The sequence below is a fragment of the Muntiacus reevesi genome, chromosome 2 (genome assembly GCF_963930625.1).
Source record: "Muntiacus reevesi chromosome 2, mMunRee1.1, whole genome shotgun sequence".
In the NCBI taxonomy this organism is placed as follows: Eukaryota; Metazoa; Chordata; class Mammalia; order Artiodactyla; family Cervidae; genus Muntiacus; species Muntiacus reevesi.
Window position 1 is genome coordinate 228,395,525 of NC_089250.1, and position 19,497 is coordinate 228,415,021.

Genomic DNA, 19,497 nt, shown 5'->3' on the forward strand with positions numbered 1-19,497 from the left:
GGATCGTGTAGGATGCTCAGAGCCCACCCACAGAGGCTCTCAGGAGTTCTTCCCTAACTGAATGGTCCACACCAGACCAGTGCATGCGCTGTGCTCCTGAAATCATCCAGAGCACTCAGTATTTCTGAGTGCAAGTAATTCTAGGTGCCTTGACCCTTGTTCGGTCTCCCTGTGATTCTGAGTCTTTGACTTTATAGTACAGGACGCTTGAGCCAGACTGGTAGGGTTTAACCCCCATCTAGAGTATGGCCCCTAAGATTCCTCCTGGCACATGTCACAGACCCAGGTCTGGTCTCCGCCCAGAGACTGAAGGCGCTTTCTCCTACCTTGGCCAGAGAGGCCTCAACTGGGAGCCCAGAGTTCAAAAAGTACTAGAGTTTTATTTGGCTTGCACAGCATTTTACATCAAAATTCTAAGTTCCTTTTTGGGTTTAGAGAATTGTTCTACATTTTGATTGTGGTGGTGGTTATTAGGGTATATACATTTGTTAAACTGTGTACTTAAGATGTTCATATTTAGTTGTATACATACAGTTTATTGTATGGAAATTTTACCTTAATAAAACTGATTAGAAAACATTCTAGGTTTCCAGCTTCTCTTGAAAAAAAAAATCTGATGATCTGTCAACTCCAAGCCCAAATGGCAAAAATCAGCTGGAGCAATTCCTTCTAACCGGGGCACCACAATCCTTACCTCTCTTGCATGTCTCCCTGACACTAAGGATGAAGGTTAGGTTTGTTACTGAATCAGGTTCAGCTGCTTATTGCTCAAAAACCAATACCTGAGAGAGGCAAGTGTTGGTAGAAAGTTGCCTTTAATCAGGATGCCAGCAATCTGGGGAGATGGTGAACTCTCTTCCCCCAAAAACCACCTCCAAAGAATCTGCTCAGCCATGAACGTTTTTAAAAGGGAAGAAAGTAACCTCAGTTAATCATTGAGATAAGGAGTCAGAGTCGTCCTTGTCCCCCACTGAATGCAGGCTTGTTGTATAGGCTGGTGGAGGCTATCTTGTTCACAGTTTGTTCACACAGTTAGTTACTTTGTGAGATTATGAAAGAAGAAGCTAGGGAAGAGATCTGGTTATCTGTTAGCTACTTATTCTTCATTTCAAGTTGTTTGATCTACAGAAAGAACGAACATGTTAGGCAAGGGATTGTGTGATTAAAAGATTTGAAAGGTATGCTTGGGCCAGACATGAGTAGAGCATGGAGGTGCCTGGTTTAAGTTTGGTGACAAGATTAAAAGGAGCTCCTACAGAGAGCTCTTTCTTGCCAAATGTTGCTTACAAATCCCCACTTGTCAAAACATCATTCCATTTCTTTGGAATTATGAGGGAAAACCCATCTTCTGTAACTCTTTCATGCTGACACAGGGTGCCATATTCCATTCCTTTGGGATTAAGGATCTGACTTCTGTAAATTCTTCATACTGACATAAGACATTGTATTTTTAGAGTGAAGATGTTGACTTGAATCTGTACCATCTCTTTGCTGACAATTTTAGTTGCCTGCTTACATATTTTTGCAGAGCAAGCTATAATTATTCTAATACCCACAAAGTTATAGATTGTTATGAGTAATAGTGTTAATACCATTCTCTTGAGGCCAGTTCTTGAAATTGCCCTAACCATAAATTCAGTACTAATCAAGATGGAGAAGTTGATGGCATGACGGCAGTCTTTTCAACATGCAGCTGGCCTTTTCCCTCTGGAGGCAGTTATAGTGTCTGTGAAACAACTCAGGAATGTGTATCAGACACTGGGTCTATGACTCTAGTGTCCTAATCATTAGCTGCTTGAGCCTGCTCTTTTGTGACTCAGCGAGGCCTGGGAGACTTCAGCTTTCTTACAAACAAAATGCAGGGGGTATGGAGAGGTCTTTGTACTTGAGGTGGGAGTGGAGAGCAGTACACAGGGTTCTGCTTGCTTCCAGGTTGGTTCCACTGATTTTCCTACCCTGTGACCACGTCTCTCAGTCTTGTTTCCTGTTCATGTCTGTGTGATTCCAGGACAGCAAGCTTTGCCCTCTTAATGGTAACAACATAACACATGGGAACACTTAATAAGGTTGGCTATTGTCATCATGATTATCACCAGCATCATCGTGACCTGGATCCCCTGCTCTAGGGAGATCTCTCCCTGGGTCTCTTTCTACAGACTCTGTCCTGCCACCCCCATAGCTGGGGAACTGGAAGCATTATCACGGCTGCCTCCTGCTTCACCTACCAGTGGAGAAAGATTCAAACAGACTGATTCAAACAGACTGTCCTTTGGCAGACCTTGTGGGGTTCAGACTATCCTCTCCCTCCCCCTGTGTTTGGTGGAGGGAGGTGCATGCACATACACACACACACAAACACACACACACAAACACACAGGCAGAGATGAATTTTGACTTCAAGGCTCAATTTTTTGGTCTTGGCCTTGTTTTGATGTATTCAGAAGAAGGAGGATAAACCCCAAACACCTAGGCATCTGAGCAGTTTGACTGTGATTCTGTGCACCCTGGCTGAACCTGACTCCGTCCATGAGAGAGCATGCAGCTTCCAGTAATAATCTGATCCATTGCTACAACCAAATGAAGTGTCACTGAGCAATCCAGACCTGAGGAGAAGCTTCATGAAGTCCTGGCAGCCAGTGCTAGGACTGCATTCAATTCCACAAATTGCAATGCCCATACTCTCCTAGGAAATACAAGAGGATCTCCAGAAAGTCTCCACAATGCACGTTTTCAGCATCCATAGTGTGTTTAAAAACTGGGGCTCAGTCTCAGTTATTAACGACCCATTTTCTGACACCCTCTGTGAGAAAGCCCTCCCAGTACACAGAAGGAAGCAGAGGTTTCTCATGGGGGTAAGGTAAGGAGATGACAGCCTAACTGGGAGATTAGATGTAGCCCTGTAGATAGCTACTGACATGTATATTAAATAAAAAGACCAGAAGAGAATCAGTCATGTTCCAGATCAATCACAGGCAAGAACTATGGCAAGAAAATAGAAAGTTCCATGGCTTTGCCTTATGCAGAAATGCTTAAATATCTGCAACACGTGTGACAGCTAACTTCACTTATATATGAAGAATTCTTAAAAATCAAGAAAAAGACCAAAAAAATGGAAAAGAGGGAAAATTTATGAATTAAAAAAAAAGAGTTCACCTTAAAAAGATGTAACCAATTGCCTTATTTGGATTTTAACTCAAAGAAACAAATTTTAAAAGTTAACAAATAAAATATTAGTTGATCAGGAACATTTGAACACTGGTTGGTAATATCAAGTTACTGTTTACCTTTTAGATATGAAGGGTATCATGATAATGTTTTTTTAAAAACCCCTTATGTTTTAGATATATTAGCTGAGTTGCTTATGGAAGAAATGATCCAATGTCTCAGATTTTCCTTAAAATAATCTGGAAAGAGGGAAGTGGGTGGGAAACAGCCTCTAGTTGTGGGCTGACAGGGTTCATTATACTAATCTATTTTTATTCATTTGACATTTTTTATATTAAAAAAATTTTTTTAAAGAAACAGATGCTTTCATTCGCCAGATAGACAATGAATGAAAAACTGGATAATATGCTTTGTTAGCAAAAATAGGAATGCAACAAGCATTCCCATGTTACTTAATTAGCATAACTTCTTGGAAGGTTGGTTTGGCATTATTTATTGTATAAATTTACCCTTTGGCTTAGCATTGTCACTTCTAGGAGTGTGTCATATAGATAAACTCACAATTCCATGGATAGTCACTGCATCATTATTTATAAAAGCTAAAAATGAGAAATAATGTATACAATGATATGGGACTGATTAAAAAATTAAGACACATTCTTAAAAATAGAACTCCCTGCAACTTAAAAAACAAGAACAAGAACGTTTTCTAGTTATAAATATGAAACAATGCCCAAAATAATGCCCAAAAAAGCTTAAAAATAATCAAGCCCAGTACAATGTGAATAATATTTTAGTTAAAACTAAACAAAGAGGGTGGTGTGTATACCAATGTGCTTATAGATTAACAGTCTCTGTCAGGAAGGTTTCACAGGAAATAAGCTCCTATGATAGTTGGGTGAGGAGGGTTGTCCTGGGGACTGGGGGATGAGTAGGAGGGAGAATGATTTTTGCCATTGCATAAATTAGATTTATTTTCTTTTTTAAAGCTGAGGTTGGTTATCATAGTCGAGAGCAGAAGGTCATATCTTTCCTACGGACTTGACTCTCAGGGGAGGTGCAGAAAACAGACAGCTGGGGCGGGAGGGGTCAGCTGTGGAGAAGCTGCAGGGCAGGAGGGAAAAGGGTCTGCAAAGCAACTTCTGGCCTGGCTGGAGGCGGCCAGGCTGGGGGTGGGAAGGAAGGCAAAGTCCTGCAGCCTTGCTCCGGAAAGCCTCAGTCACTGACACAGAGTCAAGCTCAGATTCCATGAGGGGGAAGGCTGCAAAGATCTGAAAGGGTAGCTCCAGGCCAACATCTGCGAGTTGCTAGGTGGCTGACCCTTAGCTGTTCCCAAACAGAGTGTTGCCTCTACACACCTCACACTCATGCACACACAAACACCCTGCACCCCAGCCAAGCGTCCTTTAGCCAGTGGATCTGATTATGCAACCCTTGGGAACAGCCGCTCCCAGAAATGCCACACTCCACCCCCAGGCTCTGGCTCCAGCCTGTGTCCCCCATGGGTCACTGTCAACACTCATCTCCCCACAGGCAGCTGCATGCTCCGCCCACTCGGGGACAGAGCACAAGGTTGGGGACAGGAAGGGGGGGTCTGGGTTTCTGAAGGGGGGCTCTGTCAGGGTAAACTGAGTGCTCCCCATCTCTCTCCCACCCCAGGTGTAAGGAGAAGTCCCTGGGATGTCAGAGAAGTGTAACTGCCCTCCTCTCCCTAGTGGTTTATTTGCCCCCCACTTCTAGGTGCCCCGCACTGCCCAGGGCCCCACAGTCTTCACCAGGGCACAAGGGAGAAGCCCAACTGTCCTGCCCTGTCTGGAAATCCACCGATGGCCTTTAAGCTTCTACCTCTCCTTTTTCCCATCAACAGGCCATGCAGGAGACACTAGAGGAGACAACAGCCCTCCCGCTCTCTGAAGACTAGCTTCCTGCCTGGGCAACCCACCAGGGCCCCGAGCCTCCCTTCCAGCCAGAAGGGCACCGGGGCACAGAAGCAGGAACCAACCTCCTCCGGGACGTCGGCCAGGCTTCCCTTCCTCCAGGGGACACTCCCTTGCATGATGAAGTCCACCACCTTCGAGTTTTGGAGCACGGCCCCCACCAAAGCTATGGCCTTGTCCACGGCCATCACCATCCGGAAGAGGGCTTCAAGCCTGGCGCCCTGCTGGGCGGCATCCTGCCTGCCGGCCCGCACCAGCTCCAGGACCTCCGGCCACCCAGCCTGAGCGTCAGACGGTGGAGAGCGGTCGGCCCCAGCCGGGCCCAAACCGCGGGAGGCCTCTAGCCGGTGCAGTCCTTGCTCCAGGTGGCCCATGCCTCGGTACACACACTGCAGTTTCTCCGTGACGTCTTCTTGGAAATGTAACAGCTTGTCAACCTTCTCATTCAGCAAGTTGAGCTTTCTGTCCATGGTGGTTAAGCAGGTCTTGCCCAACCCTGGCAGCCCCTGGGGCCCCAAACTCTCCTTAGGGGCTCCTGACATCCTGATGAAGACTCTCCAAGGGTGAAGATTCGGAAAAGCCACAGACCTCTGGCTTTCACTTGGGCAGTGGTGTCTGGAAGTTCATTGTTCCCTAGCTAGGGACTGCCTGGGGTTTTCAGGGAGCCCAGAGGACCAGGCTCTCCGCAAGCCGTTGCCTTGCTTATCTCCCACTCTGCCGTGGCCATGAGTGACAGGCTGGGCCTGGCCCAGGCCCTTCTTCTCGGGGCCCCTTTGACATCATGGCAGCATTTAACATTCCTCTTTGAGAGGCTGCTGATGGGCAAATATTTTAAGAATCTGCCCAGGACAGGCAGGCGTTCATGTAGCTGAAACTAAAGGTTAGAAGAAAAGGAATCCTTTAGGTAACGTCCTGAAAGCTGGACTCTACAAGGGGGCCTCAGGAACACCAGGGCAGAGTAAGGGCTGAAGAGACCCAAAGCACTGAGGAGTACATGGCTCCCACCCAAACCACATAGACACCCAATTCACAATAAGAAGCAAGACCAAAACAGGAATAAATGTGAGGCCATTTAACAGAGTTCTAATTTTTGTCATGATGGAAAAATTTGATTCTTTTGCAAATTAAAAACAAAATTTTGTTGCCCCTGCTTTGCTGATACCGCAAAGGTGTTTAGGTTGCTGTAGAGGTGAGTGTACACGTTCCCCCCTACCCCAACATGGGGCCCCCAGTCACTAATCACTTGTACCTAAAAATAGAAGTGAGGGACTAGTGAGGGCCTAGGTTACTCCCCAAGCGTCATCCTGCAGGCCATGTTCCTTGCAGAGCCCTCTGGGGACCATTTGCCACCACCCTTTTCTCCCCCAAGGAAGACTACACAGGCGTCAGGTATTCAGTCTGTAAACTGAAAAATTGAAGCAAACACAGTAGGCCCTTAGAGAGCAAGGGGGCCCGTGTTTCCTGTGGTTTCCAAGTGTTTTAGCATCAGAAACCCTTGGTTCAAATGGAACGTTCACAGAAACATCAACAATACAGCAGACAAAAGGACACACTCAAGCTGACACTAAGGTGGGGTGCAAGGGGGCACCACAGTGCCCGAGGCTGCCGTGGAGCAGTCCACTGGCCCCACTTGCCTCCAGGTCCTCATAGAGAGAAAGCAGGCCAGAGAGGGACTCTCTCCAAGGTGGCCCCGAGCGTACAACCTCCTGAGGACAGCATATCTCTGGTGAAGGCCGGCACCTGGGAGGTGAGTGTTAGCATCCCCTTAACCTCCCTCCTTCTGAATGAAAGCAACTATGAGAATAAATTCGACCTGGAACTCTGACATCTAAAAGCGCCTTCGGATCATCTTGCTGTCTGAAGCTACAGGTGAGTGGTAAACGCAGTGTGCAGCCTGACCACAAACCCCTCGCCACCTCCCTCTATCAGGACAACTGCCCTTAGCAGCCCATATAGAAATCCAGACCCATTTCTGGGAGCACAGACCAGGCGTCATTGGTGCAATGGCCCAGAGCATGCTCCAAAGAGCACTGGTCTGTTACATTTACTGTGATTTAAAACACACAGATAAACTCTCCTTGGAAAAAGAAATTCGGGGCACCCTGGGCACACTGCTGGGGACTCACTGTGTACCTCAGCAGCACTCATCTGCCACAGAAAGAAATCAGCATCCGACCAGGGACTCACTCCTTCCCCGCACTTCCTGCTGAACACTTCCCTGTGGAACTGTGGTTCCCTGGATCCAACCTTGGGAAATGTCCGCCGAGAGAAAGCTCTGGAAGTCTAACACTCAGCACAGTGTCCTTCAGTAGGTCCTGATAATCTTTGTGAAAGAAAGTCCCCACAGTCTAAAGAGACAGATGCCGTCTCTGGGAGACCGTTCCTACCAATGCTTGGCACAATGCTTCACTATGACCACTGCTCAAGAGATCTCAGAGCAGCCTGCTTCCAGGCAAGTCCTGGGTTAATAAAATCTGGAAAGATATTTTGAAAGTCTAGGTGAACACAATGGTCACAAGTAAGTGTCCCAGACACCTATCTATATCAAAAGTTAATTATTCAAATTGCAAAAGGATTTGCCCCTGGTCTCCCTTAAGTGACAACTAATTGCAAGTCAGTGGGTTTACTGTTCTAGAACTACTTTGAAGGTCCCCGAGCCCAGAACAGCACCCCTTTGGCTTGCCAAGATCCCCAGTGCACCAATGTGCCTGGGATGTAGGTATTCAAGGCAACTATATAGAAGGAATGAACTAAGGAGGCTCCAATAGGAGCAGGGAGCTGGGCTGATCCCCGGGAGAATGTGGAAGGAGGAGGCTGCTGCTGGGGATTCCCAGAACAATCAAATGAGCAGAGGGCAGGAAGCCCTGACAATTCCCAGAAGTAAATTCTAGGACCCTCTGGGAGAAAGCTCAGAATATGCCAACAGGACAAGTTCTTAGGCCTCTTTGATGAACAGGACCAACTGTGAAGCCCTTTCATTTCTCAGCCTCCAGGAGAAATGAGTTTATGAGCACATCGGTTTTCTGAGGGCTGGTGCATGGCTTCTCTTCAGCTCCCTGAGTTAGAGGGCACAGCAAGAGCCACGGGCAATTCTTTTGGGGCCATGGTGCCTGCCCAGAGGACACGGGGAGGCATTTCACTCACCAAGTCAAGAGAATGCAGGCCAGAGAAGAGGCAGCCAAGCTGGATGGTTACAGAGTAGCAAGTGCAGTGACACCTCATCTTTCCTGGGTGAGGACTGGCAGCTGATCCACTCCCAGAAAAGCACATGTAGACCTCTGTTTGCCGGAGGCTGTGGCCAGTGTGCACTGAACCCCAAGAGTCTTCCAATGTCTTTATGGTGATAGCCAGCTTTTCCTCAAGAACCTGAGAGAATCTTGTGGACCCTGAGATCCCAGTTGGAGGAAGAGAGGAGCAGAAACTCAAGGCTGAGGAGTCCATTCAAAGCTGTGACTCTTCTCCTGCCCTACCTTCCCTGCAGATCACAGATCCATTTCTGGAGAGATGCAGCAGTCCACAATACAACAGTACTATGCTCTGGGGATCATCTGATCCTCAACAAAGCCAAGTGATCAACAAGCCTCAACCCACCACCCAGGTCTCTGTGCATTATTCTGAAATGTGCACAGAAAGAAGGGATCACTAGGTATTCAAAGAAAGCTCCCAAGATAAAAAGGGGCGCCCCAAAACAAATAAACAGAAATATAATCATGGCAGAAACAGGGAAAAAAGAAACAGAAGAAAGTTTCAAAAAAGGCTCTCATTAGTAACCACAGAAAAGTGTGAAAGACTCTTCCATCCATTAAAAAAGAAGAGGGTATCATGGAAAAAGAACAAGCATAGAATAAAAGAGAGGCCTTGGGAATTACAAATATGAATGTTAACATTTAAAAATCCAATACAGGGATAAGAAGATATTATCTTATCTGGAATAAGATAATATTCCAGAAAACAGAACTGAAAGCTGAAGATGTGAACATTAGGAGAAAAAAGAGAGACAGTGGATTAAGCTCATCCTACATCTAATTAACTGGAGTTCAGGTGGAGAAAGAAAAGAAAGAGGAAAGGAATTTATGAAAGAAATCCTACAGGCATTATGAAATATAACAGAGTTAAAGACATGTAAAATGTTAAGAGTATGGGGCCTAGGGTCAGATGACCAGGATTTAACTCCTGCCTCTGCCCGTTATTAGGCAGAGTCGTGGGCCAGTTTATTTAACATCTCTCAGTCTGTATTTCCTGGAGTGTAACATAATAACAGTGCACATGCTTCATGGAGTTGTCAGGAGGGTCACTTGAGAATGCTTGCGAGGAGCCTGGAATAAAGCTTGGCACACGGTGAGTGCTCAGATGTTAGCCATCAGTATGATGCCGGCCACAGGGCAAAACGGGGAACAAAAGGAATCAGAGTCTCCAAGAAAATCAGAGACCAGGAAAGAATGAAATCAAAATACACGATTAGAGGGAGACTGGCATGGAGCTCTGTGATGACCTAGAGGGGTGGGATGGGAGCAGGGGAGGGAGGCTAAAGAGAGAAGGATTATATATATAATTATGACTGATTTGCACGGTTGTACAGCAGAAATCAACACAGCATTGTAAAGCAATATCTTCCAACTAAAAAATAAAAAAAAAATTTAAGTACATGATTGAATTTTCAATGAATAATATTTATATAGGAGCCTGGATAGCTCAGTTGGTAGAGCATCAGACTTTGGGGCTTCCCTGGTAGCTCAGCTGGTAAAGAATCCTCCTGCAATGCAGGAGACCCCTGTTGGATTCCTGTGTCAGGAAGATCCCCTGGAGAAGAGAATGGCAATTCTCTCCAGTATTCTTGGGTTTTCCTGGTGGCTCAGACAGTAAAGAATCTGCCTGCAATGTGGAAGACCTGGGTTCAACTCCTGGGTTGGGAAGATCCCCTGGAGAGAGCATAACAACCCAATCCAGTATTTTGCCTGGAGAATCCCCATGGACAGAGGAGCCTGGCGGGCTACAGTCCATGGGGTCACAAAGAGTCAGACAGCGGCTAAGCACAGCACACACATTATAATGTTCATTATATATATATATATGTATAATGCCATAATAAAGTAAATATTGTATTAAGTTAAAGCAGTGATATATAATATTATGAGAGTTGCAAAGGGAAAATGGAGAGAGCTAAATCTTCATTTCTCTTAAAAGGAAATCCATAAATAATGAACAAAATTGATGAGGAGGGAATTGGAGGCAAATACCAGAAAGAACTGCTCAAAGACTTCATTGTATTTGCTGCTGGGAAGCAGGATGGGAAGTAGGTTTTGCAGAGCTCACAGGTACAACATCTGGGGGAGGCCAACATGTGGTAGAATTTGCACGTTTGTGGACTTAAAACAACTGTGGCAGTACAAGGCAGGGAAGGGTCTTATTCTAACAAAATCAAATAAGACAATTTTCTATGAGATGGGGGCCACATATCTTGAGGAAAGATGTACTACCTACTTGTGTAGGTAAGTACACCTAAGTGCCCTTAAGGGCCAGCTGGAACTTACTTAACCTCTGTGAACAATGTTCCTCATTTGTAAAAGGGGCTCATAACAGTGCAATAGCCTCAGGGCTATTTGAGTATTCAGATAAGCAAAACACTCAGCACAGCACTTGGCACACAGTAAGTACATGAAAACAGTAGAGATCGGAACTCACCACCCCTCACCACACCCATCCCACCCCAGACGGACAGCCTAGGACAGCCTACGAGCAACGCAGCGTACTCAGTCACCTCATTGTGGGGTGGGGGCAGGGGACAAGGGTGTGTCTTCCCAAACCTAAATCAGCTCCCCCAGCCACCTGACCTCCCCCCAGGCCACCACCCCGCATGCACCACTTGTGATGTGCAACCAGAAAGTGCAAACACGTCCTCCACGAAGCTGCACTTACTCCCGGACGGAAACCAGAGATGAAACAGAACCTCAGAAAGCCTTGCAGGGTTCAACGTGGACAACTTCGGGGTTAGCTGCCTGTTGGCCTTGTCTGCCCACTACGTCAGGAAAGGCCTGTGTTGACCACCCCCAGGCTGTACTCATCAACCAAAAGTTTCTGCTGATGGAGTTTCTTTGTCTAAGAGGACTCAGATCTGGGCGACAATTGTCACTGAGGCTCCCTTTGTCCTGTGAACCTAATAATTGTTATTTGGGTTCCTACTTCAAAGCAGACCGGCCTGCTTACCGCAAGTATCTGGGTGTAATTCGACGCCCGCTGCTGGCCTCTGGCGCTGGGACTGCGAAGTGCCGGAGTGAGGCACAGTCCTGTCCTGCTGCTGCGGCCGTGCCAGCCCAGTGTTTACTCTGCTTGGAGATGCCCGACTGCCTGGAGCCCAGGGAACGAGGTGGGCTGGCCAGGATGGCCTCTCTAGAACTCGGGCTGCAGCGATAAGCCTGGCATTTCCGCTTATCTCTGAGCCTGCCCTGGGCCCCAGAGGCATCCAGAGGCTTCACTTGGTTATCTGCTTTGCTAGTCGGTATCTGCCTTCCCGGGGGCCTACTTCCTGCATCACTTAGCTGAGTGTCCAGTGTGAAACAAACACTGTGTGGTCCAACAACAGAAAAAAGAAGGGATTGAGTCCTCAGACAGAGCTGACCTGAGTTCAAAACTCAGAACCCGGGTGCAGGGGCCAGAAGAAGAGCTAAGACTCCTTGCCTTCGGGCAGCCCTCCAGGACAGAGCAAAGCCCTGGACAGCAATAGAACAGGTTGCTTTTCTTCATGGGAGCTGCTTGCATCCAGGTTGGGAGGGATCAGTTATTGCCTCTTCAAGTAAAACTACTCAAGAAGCAATGAAGATATCTGGAGCCCCAAAGACTGGGACATGCTGCAGTGAAGAGAAGGCCATGAGCTGTGGCTTCTGCTGAATGAGATACCTGCTCCAACTCAGCTGTTACCCTCAGGGAGACTCCTTGGACAGATCTTCCCAGAGTGCTCTGGGAGAGACCAAACCCTTCACATGCCCTGGCAAGCATCCGCAGACAGACATACAGATATACACATATATCACTCCAGGGCCCAACTCACCTGGCCTGACTGACAGGAATCAGAGTAGGGGGTGCAGGCTTTTGATATTTAGCTTGCTTTCTTGAACCTGACCATGGGCAGATTCTGTACTAAGTACTTTAACTGCAAATGTCTTATTTAGACTTTGCTACAACCCTATAGTGTGGGTTTCCCAGGTGGTTCAGTGGTAAAGAATCCTGCCAATGCAGGAGACTCGGAGACTTGGGTCCAATCCCTGGATCTGGAAGAGCTCCTGGAGAAGGAAATGGCAACCCACTCCAGTATTCTTGCCTGGAAAATCCCATGGACAGAGGAATCTGGTAGAGTACAGTCCGCAGGGTCGCAGAGTCAGACACAACTGAGGGACTGAGAAGGCATGCACAACCCTATAGGGTAGATTACTATTTATCACCCCATTTTACAGAGGGGGATCAACCTAAAGAACTTAAGGGGCTCACCCAAAGCCACACAGTCAGAAAACAGTGGAGCCAGAATTGCAACCCAGGTTGATAACTCACACCACACTGCCACTTTCAGAGACGGGAGGAACTTCAGAGACTGTAAGGGTCAACCCCATCATTTTGTAGATGGAGAATCTGAGATCTGGGGAGAAGGGACTTTTTAAAGGCCACTGAGTAAGTCAAAGGCAAAGACTGGACCAAACTGTTGCCCTCAGAGTGACCATGGAAATCTCCACCCTGCTTTCTGGATTTGAGAAGGGTGTGTGTGTCATGAATTTGGCCTCTGCCCACAGGCTCATCCCTGACAATTGTCTGAGGAGATGGGGCGGGGGTGCGGGGAGTGGGCACCGGGTAGGGGCCCCTAGATATTACAATGGTTACTTATTCTTTTGTAGAAAATCGTCTACTGCTTATCTCATCTGGCTACCCAGAAAGATGCCAAAAGTCCTGCCAGGATGAGTCCAGGAATTGCACTTAGGAATAAAACCAGAGGCAAGTTGGGCTCTCTGAAGAATCAGAGAGGGAAATGACAGCTTCGTGACAGGCCTGGGCCTCAGGGACCCTCCTTGCTATCTCTCAGGTGGCTGGTGGGTTTGCTCCCAGGATCTCACTGTCTTCTGTAGGCAGCATTTCTACCCCTGGTTGAAGCTTTTCATTTTGTCAATTCCTTTCTCACATGCCTAGTCAAAACTGTTCCCAGCCAAGCACGGTCAGATGGAGGCAGCCTGAAAATATCAGAGAAGAACAAAAAGGATCCTCATAAATCAAATCCACACTAGCAGCTATTCATTCATTCAACATGTCCAGAGCAACACTTACTAAGAAATAATAAAAGCACTATTATTTATCAAGAATTCCTACATGTCAGGCACTGTGCTATATTGTCACATAAATTACTTTTGCCCCCACAACAATTCTAAAAGAAAGAAACTATATCCCCATTTCACAGGTGAGTAAACTGAGGCTTGGGATGACAAAGTCACTTTCCAAAGTTAGTGTTCAGTTCAGTTCAGTTGCTCAGTCATGTCTGACTCTTTGTGACCCTATGGACTGTAGCATGCCAGGCTTCCATGTCCATCACCAACTCCTGGAGCTTACTCAAACTCATGTCCATCGAGTCGGTGATGCAATCCAACCATCTCATCCTCTGTCGTCCCCTTCTCTTTGCACCTTCAATCTTTCCCAGTATCAGGATCCTTTCAAGTGAGTCAGTTCTTCACATCAGGTGGCCAAAGTATTGGAGTCTCAGCTTCAGCATCAGTCATTCCAATGAATATTCAGGACCAGTTTCCTTTAGGATGGACTGGTTGGATCTTCTTGCAGTCGAATGGACTCTCAAGAGTCTTCTCCAACACCACAGTTCAAAAGCATCAATTCTTTGGCGCTCAGCTTTCTTTATAGTACAACTCTCACATCCGTACACAACTACTGGAAAAACCATATCTTGGACTAGATAGACTTTTGTTGTAAGTCTGTGTAAGACCCTGTATATCAATGCAGGCAGCCAAACTCCTGAGTCTGCTTACAGCTGAAGGAGTCTAATTGAAACATCTTGTCTAGAACCCGATTTTCTTTGGGGGGCTGCATTTTCCAACTGCCACTTTAAAAACACAATTATATTTGCAAGTTGGAGCTAAGCCAGTAAGTTTCATGCCAACATTTTGTACTGCCTGTCGGCTCATACTGGTAAGGTATCCCCACCTGTAAAGTGCTTTGACATGTGCTCACACTTACACTCATCTAAGTTGCATGGACTATGATTCTTATTTTCCTCAAGAAGAGACTGAGGGTCCCAGGGAGAGTCAGTGCAGAGCTGGCCATGGCCCCAGGGCCTGTGTTCACTATAGTAGATAGGGTTTCTGGCCACACACACACACACACACACACACACACTTTGAGACCCCTAACACACCTGGCTTGATAGGAATCAGAGAAAGAGTTGCAGGTTTTTTATATTAGCCCCAAGCCTGACCATGGCAGACATTGTGCTTAGCACTTTAACAGAAATATCTTATTTAAACCCTTTATTGTGCTGATACCTGTGAGCTCAGATCTCTGCTTGTGCCATGGGAAACTCAGAAAGTCCAGGTGGGAGCTAGGTTAACACACTGGAACAACAGAGAAGCTGGGACAGCCACTAACTGCTGGGTGTGAAGGATGTGGGTGGGATAGGGCAAAATCATGTGATGTACCAGTGTTTCCAGGCCTCCCATATCTGATAAAAAAAGCAACCCATCTTCATCAGATCAAATTCTCAGCCCTCAATCTATCCCGACCCTCTGAGGAGAGCTTGGTTTCGGGAATTTTCCTGTCAAATCTAAAGAATGGGTAGAATCTGAGGTCTGGAGGAGAGAATTTGGTGAGCTGGGTAGCAAAGCACCAAGAAGGGGAAGGAGAGAGGGGGCTAGACAGACCGGGAGCAGGGTTTGGGGTTGGGGAGCAGCAGAAATGAGGCAGCCCCCTGATGCAAGAGAATGTGTGAGAGAAGAAGGGAGGTTTAGAAAACTCTGTGCTGCTGCCTGTTGAATGGGTACTGGGAGTTGTAAGCAGGGATGGCAGAGTGGCCTGCCTTCCGTGGCCCCAAGTCTCTGCAGAAACTTGGTTACTTGATGTCAACCAATTCAGAGTGTAAGTGGGAGGTAAAGAAATTGGAAACAAATTTTAGCAAAGTGAAAGGACTTCTTGGTGGAAGCAGGACTTGAGCGGAGCCTTGAAGGATGGGTGAGATTCAGGCAGGCCAGGGAACGGTGAGGGTACGAAGGGAACAAAGCTCCAGAGCGAGTCTGGCAGATGGGAGTGACAGGGCACATACTGGCCTTGGGCCACGAGGTGTCAATGGAGGCCCAGATGATTCAGCAGGCAGGACTCTTAAGAAAGTGGACCTGGAAAGTCAAGCAGAGACATTTAGACCCAAAGGAGCAAGATAAAAGGACAGTAATCCTGTGGAATGTTTTTAGGTGGGAAATAACAAGGTAAAATTAGTGTCTAAGACTGGGCAGTATGATTACCTAGAGGTAGGAGGGACTGACTCAGAGGGGACACAGAGCCACTTCTGGGATGTTGGAGATGTTTTATATCCTGGGTGGTGGTTACACTGGTTCATGTATATGTGCATACAGGTCTGCAGTATTCAATTCAAAAGGCTATAAGATTTGTGCATTGTGCTGCATGCCTGATCAAGTTCTGTTAGTATGGAAAAAAAGGGAGGAAGAGGGAACCAGTGGATCTGATGGAATGTAAATGGATTGGGAGGGCACAGGATCATCGTCCACACAGAAACTAAAATCAGTAAGTGTTTACCAGTTCTGGGATGTGTGTTGTTGCCAAAACACATTAGCGCTAAGGAAGTGGAGTGACATCTGAGAGGACAAGTCTTTGAAACTTCTTTCATAAATGCTGACTGATGCTCTGAGGCCCTCATTCCACCCCGCCCCCCACCGCCATGCCTGCAACCAAAGTAGGACCCCTCCTCACTGTGGGCCAGACACTCTGAGGATCTATGGTGTTCCTCCCAGATCCAATGGGGAAGGTTTCACCCCCAAAACAGGTTACAAAACAGCCAAGTACAGACATTAGAATCCCATTTTTGTTTAAAATATACATATATGCCAATATGGTTAATTCTGCATCAGAGAATTGCAAACAATCTTTCTTTTTTATATTTCATTTATATAATTATTCTAACTTTTAAGTGTATTATCTGTGTTATTTTTTTCTGTAATAGTCATGATTCATCTGAACCCACAGGAATTATTCTAGACAACAATATGCACAAGAGATAGGTTAATTCACCAAGAACAGACTCCCCCAGGAACCCAGCTGACAGAAAACAACATTTAATAACCTTATAGGGAGGTCAGAGATTGATTGCTTAACCTCAAATGAACGCAACAAATGTATATGTAACAGACTCAGGACTCCTCAGAAACAGAAAACCCTCAGGGACAGAGAAAGGCTTCCTCTTTGCACTTTGTTTTTTAAATAGATTTTTGCCCCCTTCCAATCTGGAAAGAAACATTCCAGACTACACATGCAACTCATTAAACTATACAGTAGAATTAATTTGGGAAATTTTTTAGAACAAAGTCGGCAAACCTCTGCAAACAATCAAGTACAGCATTCTCAAATGATTTGAGCCTTAAGTACGACTAATCACAGCAATGTTTGAAAATAAAATAGATTTGAAGTCTGAATTACACATGTAATTTCCCGATAGCTGCACAAAACCAAAGACAAATCCATGCACTTAAGATTGTTAGTTTTTACTATTGTTTGTTTTCGGTCAGACTCTAAATGTGTTTTCTAGAGGGTCTGCATGCCCTTAAAGCACCTGCTGAAAACACACACACAATACGTTTACCATCTGCACTTACATACCACCTTCCATCCATGGATTCCAAGTGGTCTATCAGAAATGTTGTTTTCATAAGTCCCCTGTGAGATGTGTATTGTTCCCTCCATCTTACATACAGATAAACCTAAACATGGGGGCAGTTAAGTGGCTTGTCAACAGGCATAACCCAAGACAAAATCCATGCAAGCCATTCTCTTGTCTCCCTTCCTCTGCCGACCGTGCCTTTGAGCGTTCTTGTTGGCCCCGGTTTAAATCATGCACGCAGACCATTGTTTCCCTGGTGATGGAGGTGGCATTCTATTTCCTGCCCTGAATCTGGCCTGGGGCCCTAGCGGCACCGCATTTAGCCACAAGGGTATCAGCCATGCGTGAGTGGGGACAGCTTGGCTCCTTGGAAACCCAAGTGGTATGTGTCAGCTGGCACCAGCCTGCAGAGAGCCACTCCAGGCCACCCTGCTAACTCCTCCATCACTAGCCCAGAGCAACCCATAATGAAGGCAATGACGTCTCTCTGGGAGCTGGATGAACAAATGGGAACAGCTCAAAGGCAAACTCTCTGGCCCAGCTCCTGTCCAGCCCTCAGAGAGAAATAATCCTTACAAGCCTGGGAACCAAGTCCCTAGACCAGTCCACCCCTCCCTCTGTTCATTCCTATGGACAAAGTGTCATGGTCACAGATTACATTCCTGATAGGCAACTGAATTTACACTTCCAGTCTCCAGTTGCAGTGTTTATTTTTATGGTCCATTAATTAACGTGTCCTGGAATGACCATTCAGAATCACCTCTAGAAAAATAAGAAAGTCACCGGGGCATCTACCAGGTAATAAGAGTTATCACCTGAAAGGGTTTCTCTGATGATTGCAGTCACTCTTAGAAATTAGGGGTGGAGATTTTTTGTGTGTGAACTCTGTCATTTGGCCCAAAAAATGCTATATATTGTCTTTTAAAATCAATTTTAACTTCTTCATTAACCTTACTGGATGGTCGGGTGTGTTTATGAACCAGAGGCTGGGTTAACTGCCCCTCCTTCTTGTGTATTCTCAAAGCACTGCAAACGTTTTCCTATCAGAACCTAAAAGCGGTAATAGTTCTGTCACGCATTCACCTTGTGTAAGGAAAAGCTAGCACTGTACATTTTTTAAATTCTAAGTATTACCATTAATATTCTCATTTACATAAGGAAACTGGCCTAGAGAGGTCACAAAGTCACCTGTGATTGCCATAAAAAATTACCACAAACTTAATGGCTTAAAACAACAGAAACTTATTCTCTCACAGTTCTGGAAGCCAGAAGTCTGAAACTAATATCACTGGGCCAAACCAAGGTGTCAGTAGGGCTATGGTTTCTCCAGAGGCTCCAGGAGAAAATCAGTCCTCCCCCCCCACCAAAAAAAAAAAAAGAAAATCAGTCCTTCCCTTCCTAGCTTCTGGTAGCAGCTGGCATTTCTTGGTTTCTGGTCGATCACTGCACTCTGCTTCCATGATCACACTGCTTTCCCAATTGTTCTGTGCCTGTGTCAGATCCCCTGCCCCCCTTGTATGATGATCTATGTGACTGTGTTTAGGTCTCACCTGGATAATCCAAGATAATCTTCCCATCTTGAGGTTCTTAATCACATTTGCAAAGTCCTTTTTCACCATAAAAAATAACATTTACAGGTTCCAGAGATGATGATGTGAATACCTTTTGGGGGGGCCATCATCTACCCTCCCAGCGAGGTTTCTCTTCTCACGCAGTCATGAGGGTTCACTGGCTGAGTGGTGAATGTCCAGCACAGAGGCCAAAGCTCAAGTTTTGGTGTTAGGCAGACCCAGGTTTGAAGCTTAGCTCTACCACTTACTGTCTGACTTTAAACAAGTACCTTAACCTCTTTAAATCTAATGTGTGGGACTATTTTGAGGATTAAATGAGATAATGAAAATGAAATGCATATAACAGCACCTAACATAGCTTAGTGCTCAATGAATTTGTTAAAAGCACAGTGTAAGCTGGAGTTGTGATCCAACCTTTACAAAGTGAGCACAGATTTCTACAGATGAAGAAAAGTGAAAGTGGGAAGTGGAGGGAATGGGGGTGTATAGGGGTATCATTCTGCCACAGAGTCAAGAAAAGTGTGTATTTTTGTCATAGATATTCTTATACACTGTTATAAAGAGGATTCATCTGAAAATTAATATGGGTTATTTTTTTTTGAGGTTAAACTGATTCCAATTTCAAGACCTATAACAAAAAGAACGAGGAATAAATCAAGAACTTAAAACATGGTGAATAAACCAGAAAAACAGGCAGGGAATAGTAGGAAAAGTACAGTAGGAAAAAAAATAAGGATGTTTTAAGCCTGGACTTTTGTTATCAGTACATTTGAGAGATGACATTCAAACTGATTTGCCTTCTTAACTATGAGCAATATAACGGTGATTTGATTTTGTTCCATTCTGAGGTAGGATAATATGAATTTTAATAAAGAAGTTTTAGCACTGTACCTCTAAATATTATCACGTTATGATCTGTTCAATTTGCTATATTTCATCCAGTCACATTTTTTTCAGTTTA

At 45.7% G+C, this 19,497-nt stretch overlaps 1 protein-coding gene across 4 annotated transcripts in view; it reads right to left on the reverse strand.

The window, feature by feature from the left end:
* MYLK3 (myosin light chain kinase 3) overlaps positions 1-17,139 on the reverse strand; it is a 55,958-nt gene extending 38,819 nt beyond the window's left edge. For 2 of the 4 annotated variants that reach the window (XR_010661668.1, XM_065925259.1), the window contains exon 1: positions 5,168-5,644. Coding sequence is in view for 3 of the 4 variants with exons in the window: in XM_065925259.1 (XP_065781331.1) it covers positions 5,168-5,644 (477 nt within the window). In the remaining variant the exon portion in view is untranslated. Of the gene's footprint in view, positions 1-5,167; positions 5,645-16,960 lie in introns of those variants that run through there. The other 2 variants (XM_065925260.1, XM_065925261.1) reach the window with 2 other exon arrangements.
* Positions 17,140-19,497: the final 2,358 nt, after the last annotated feature.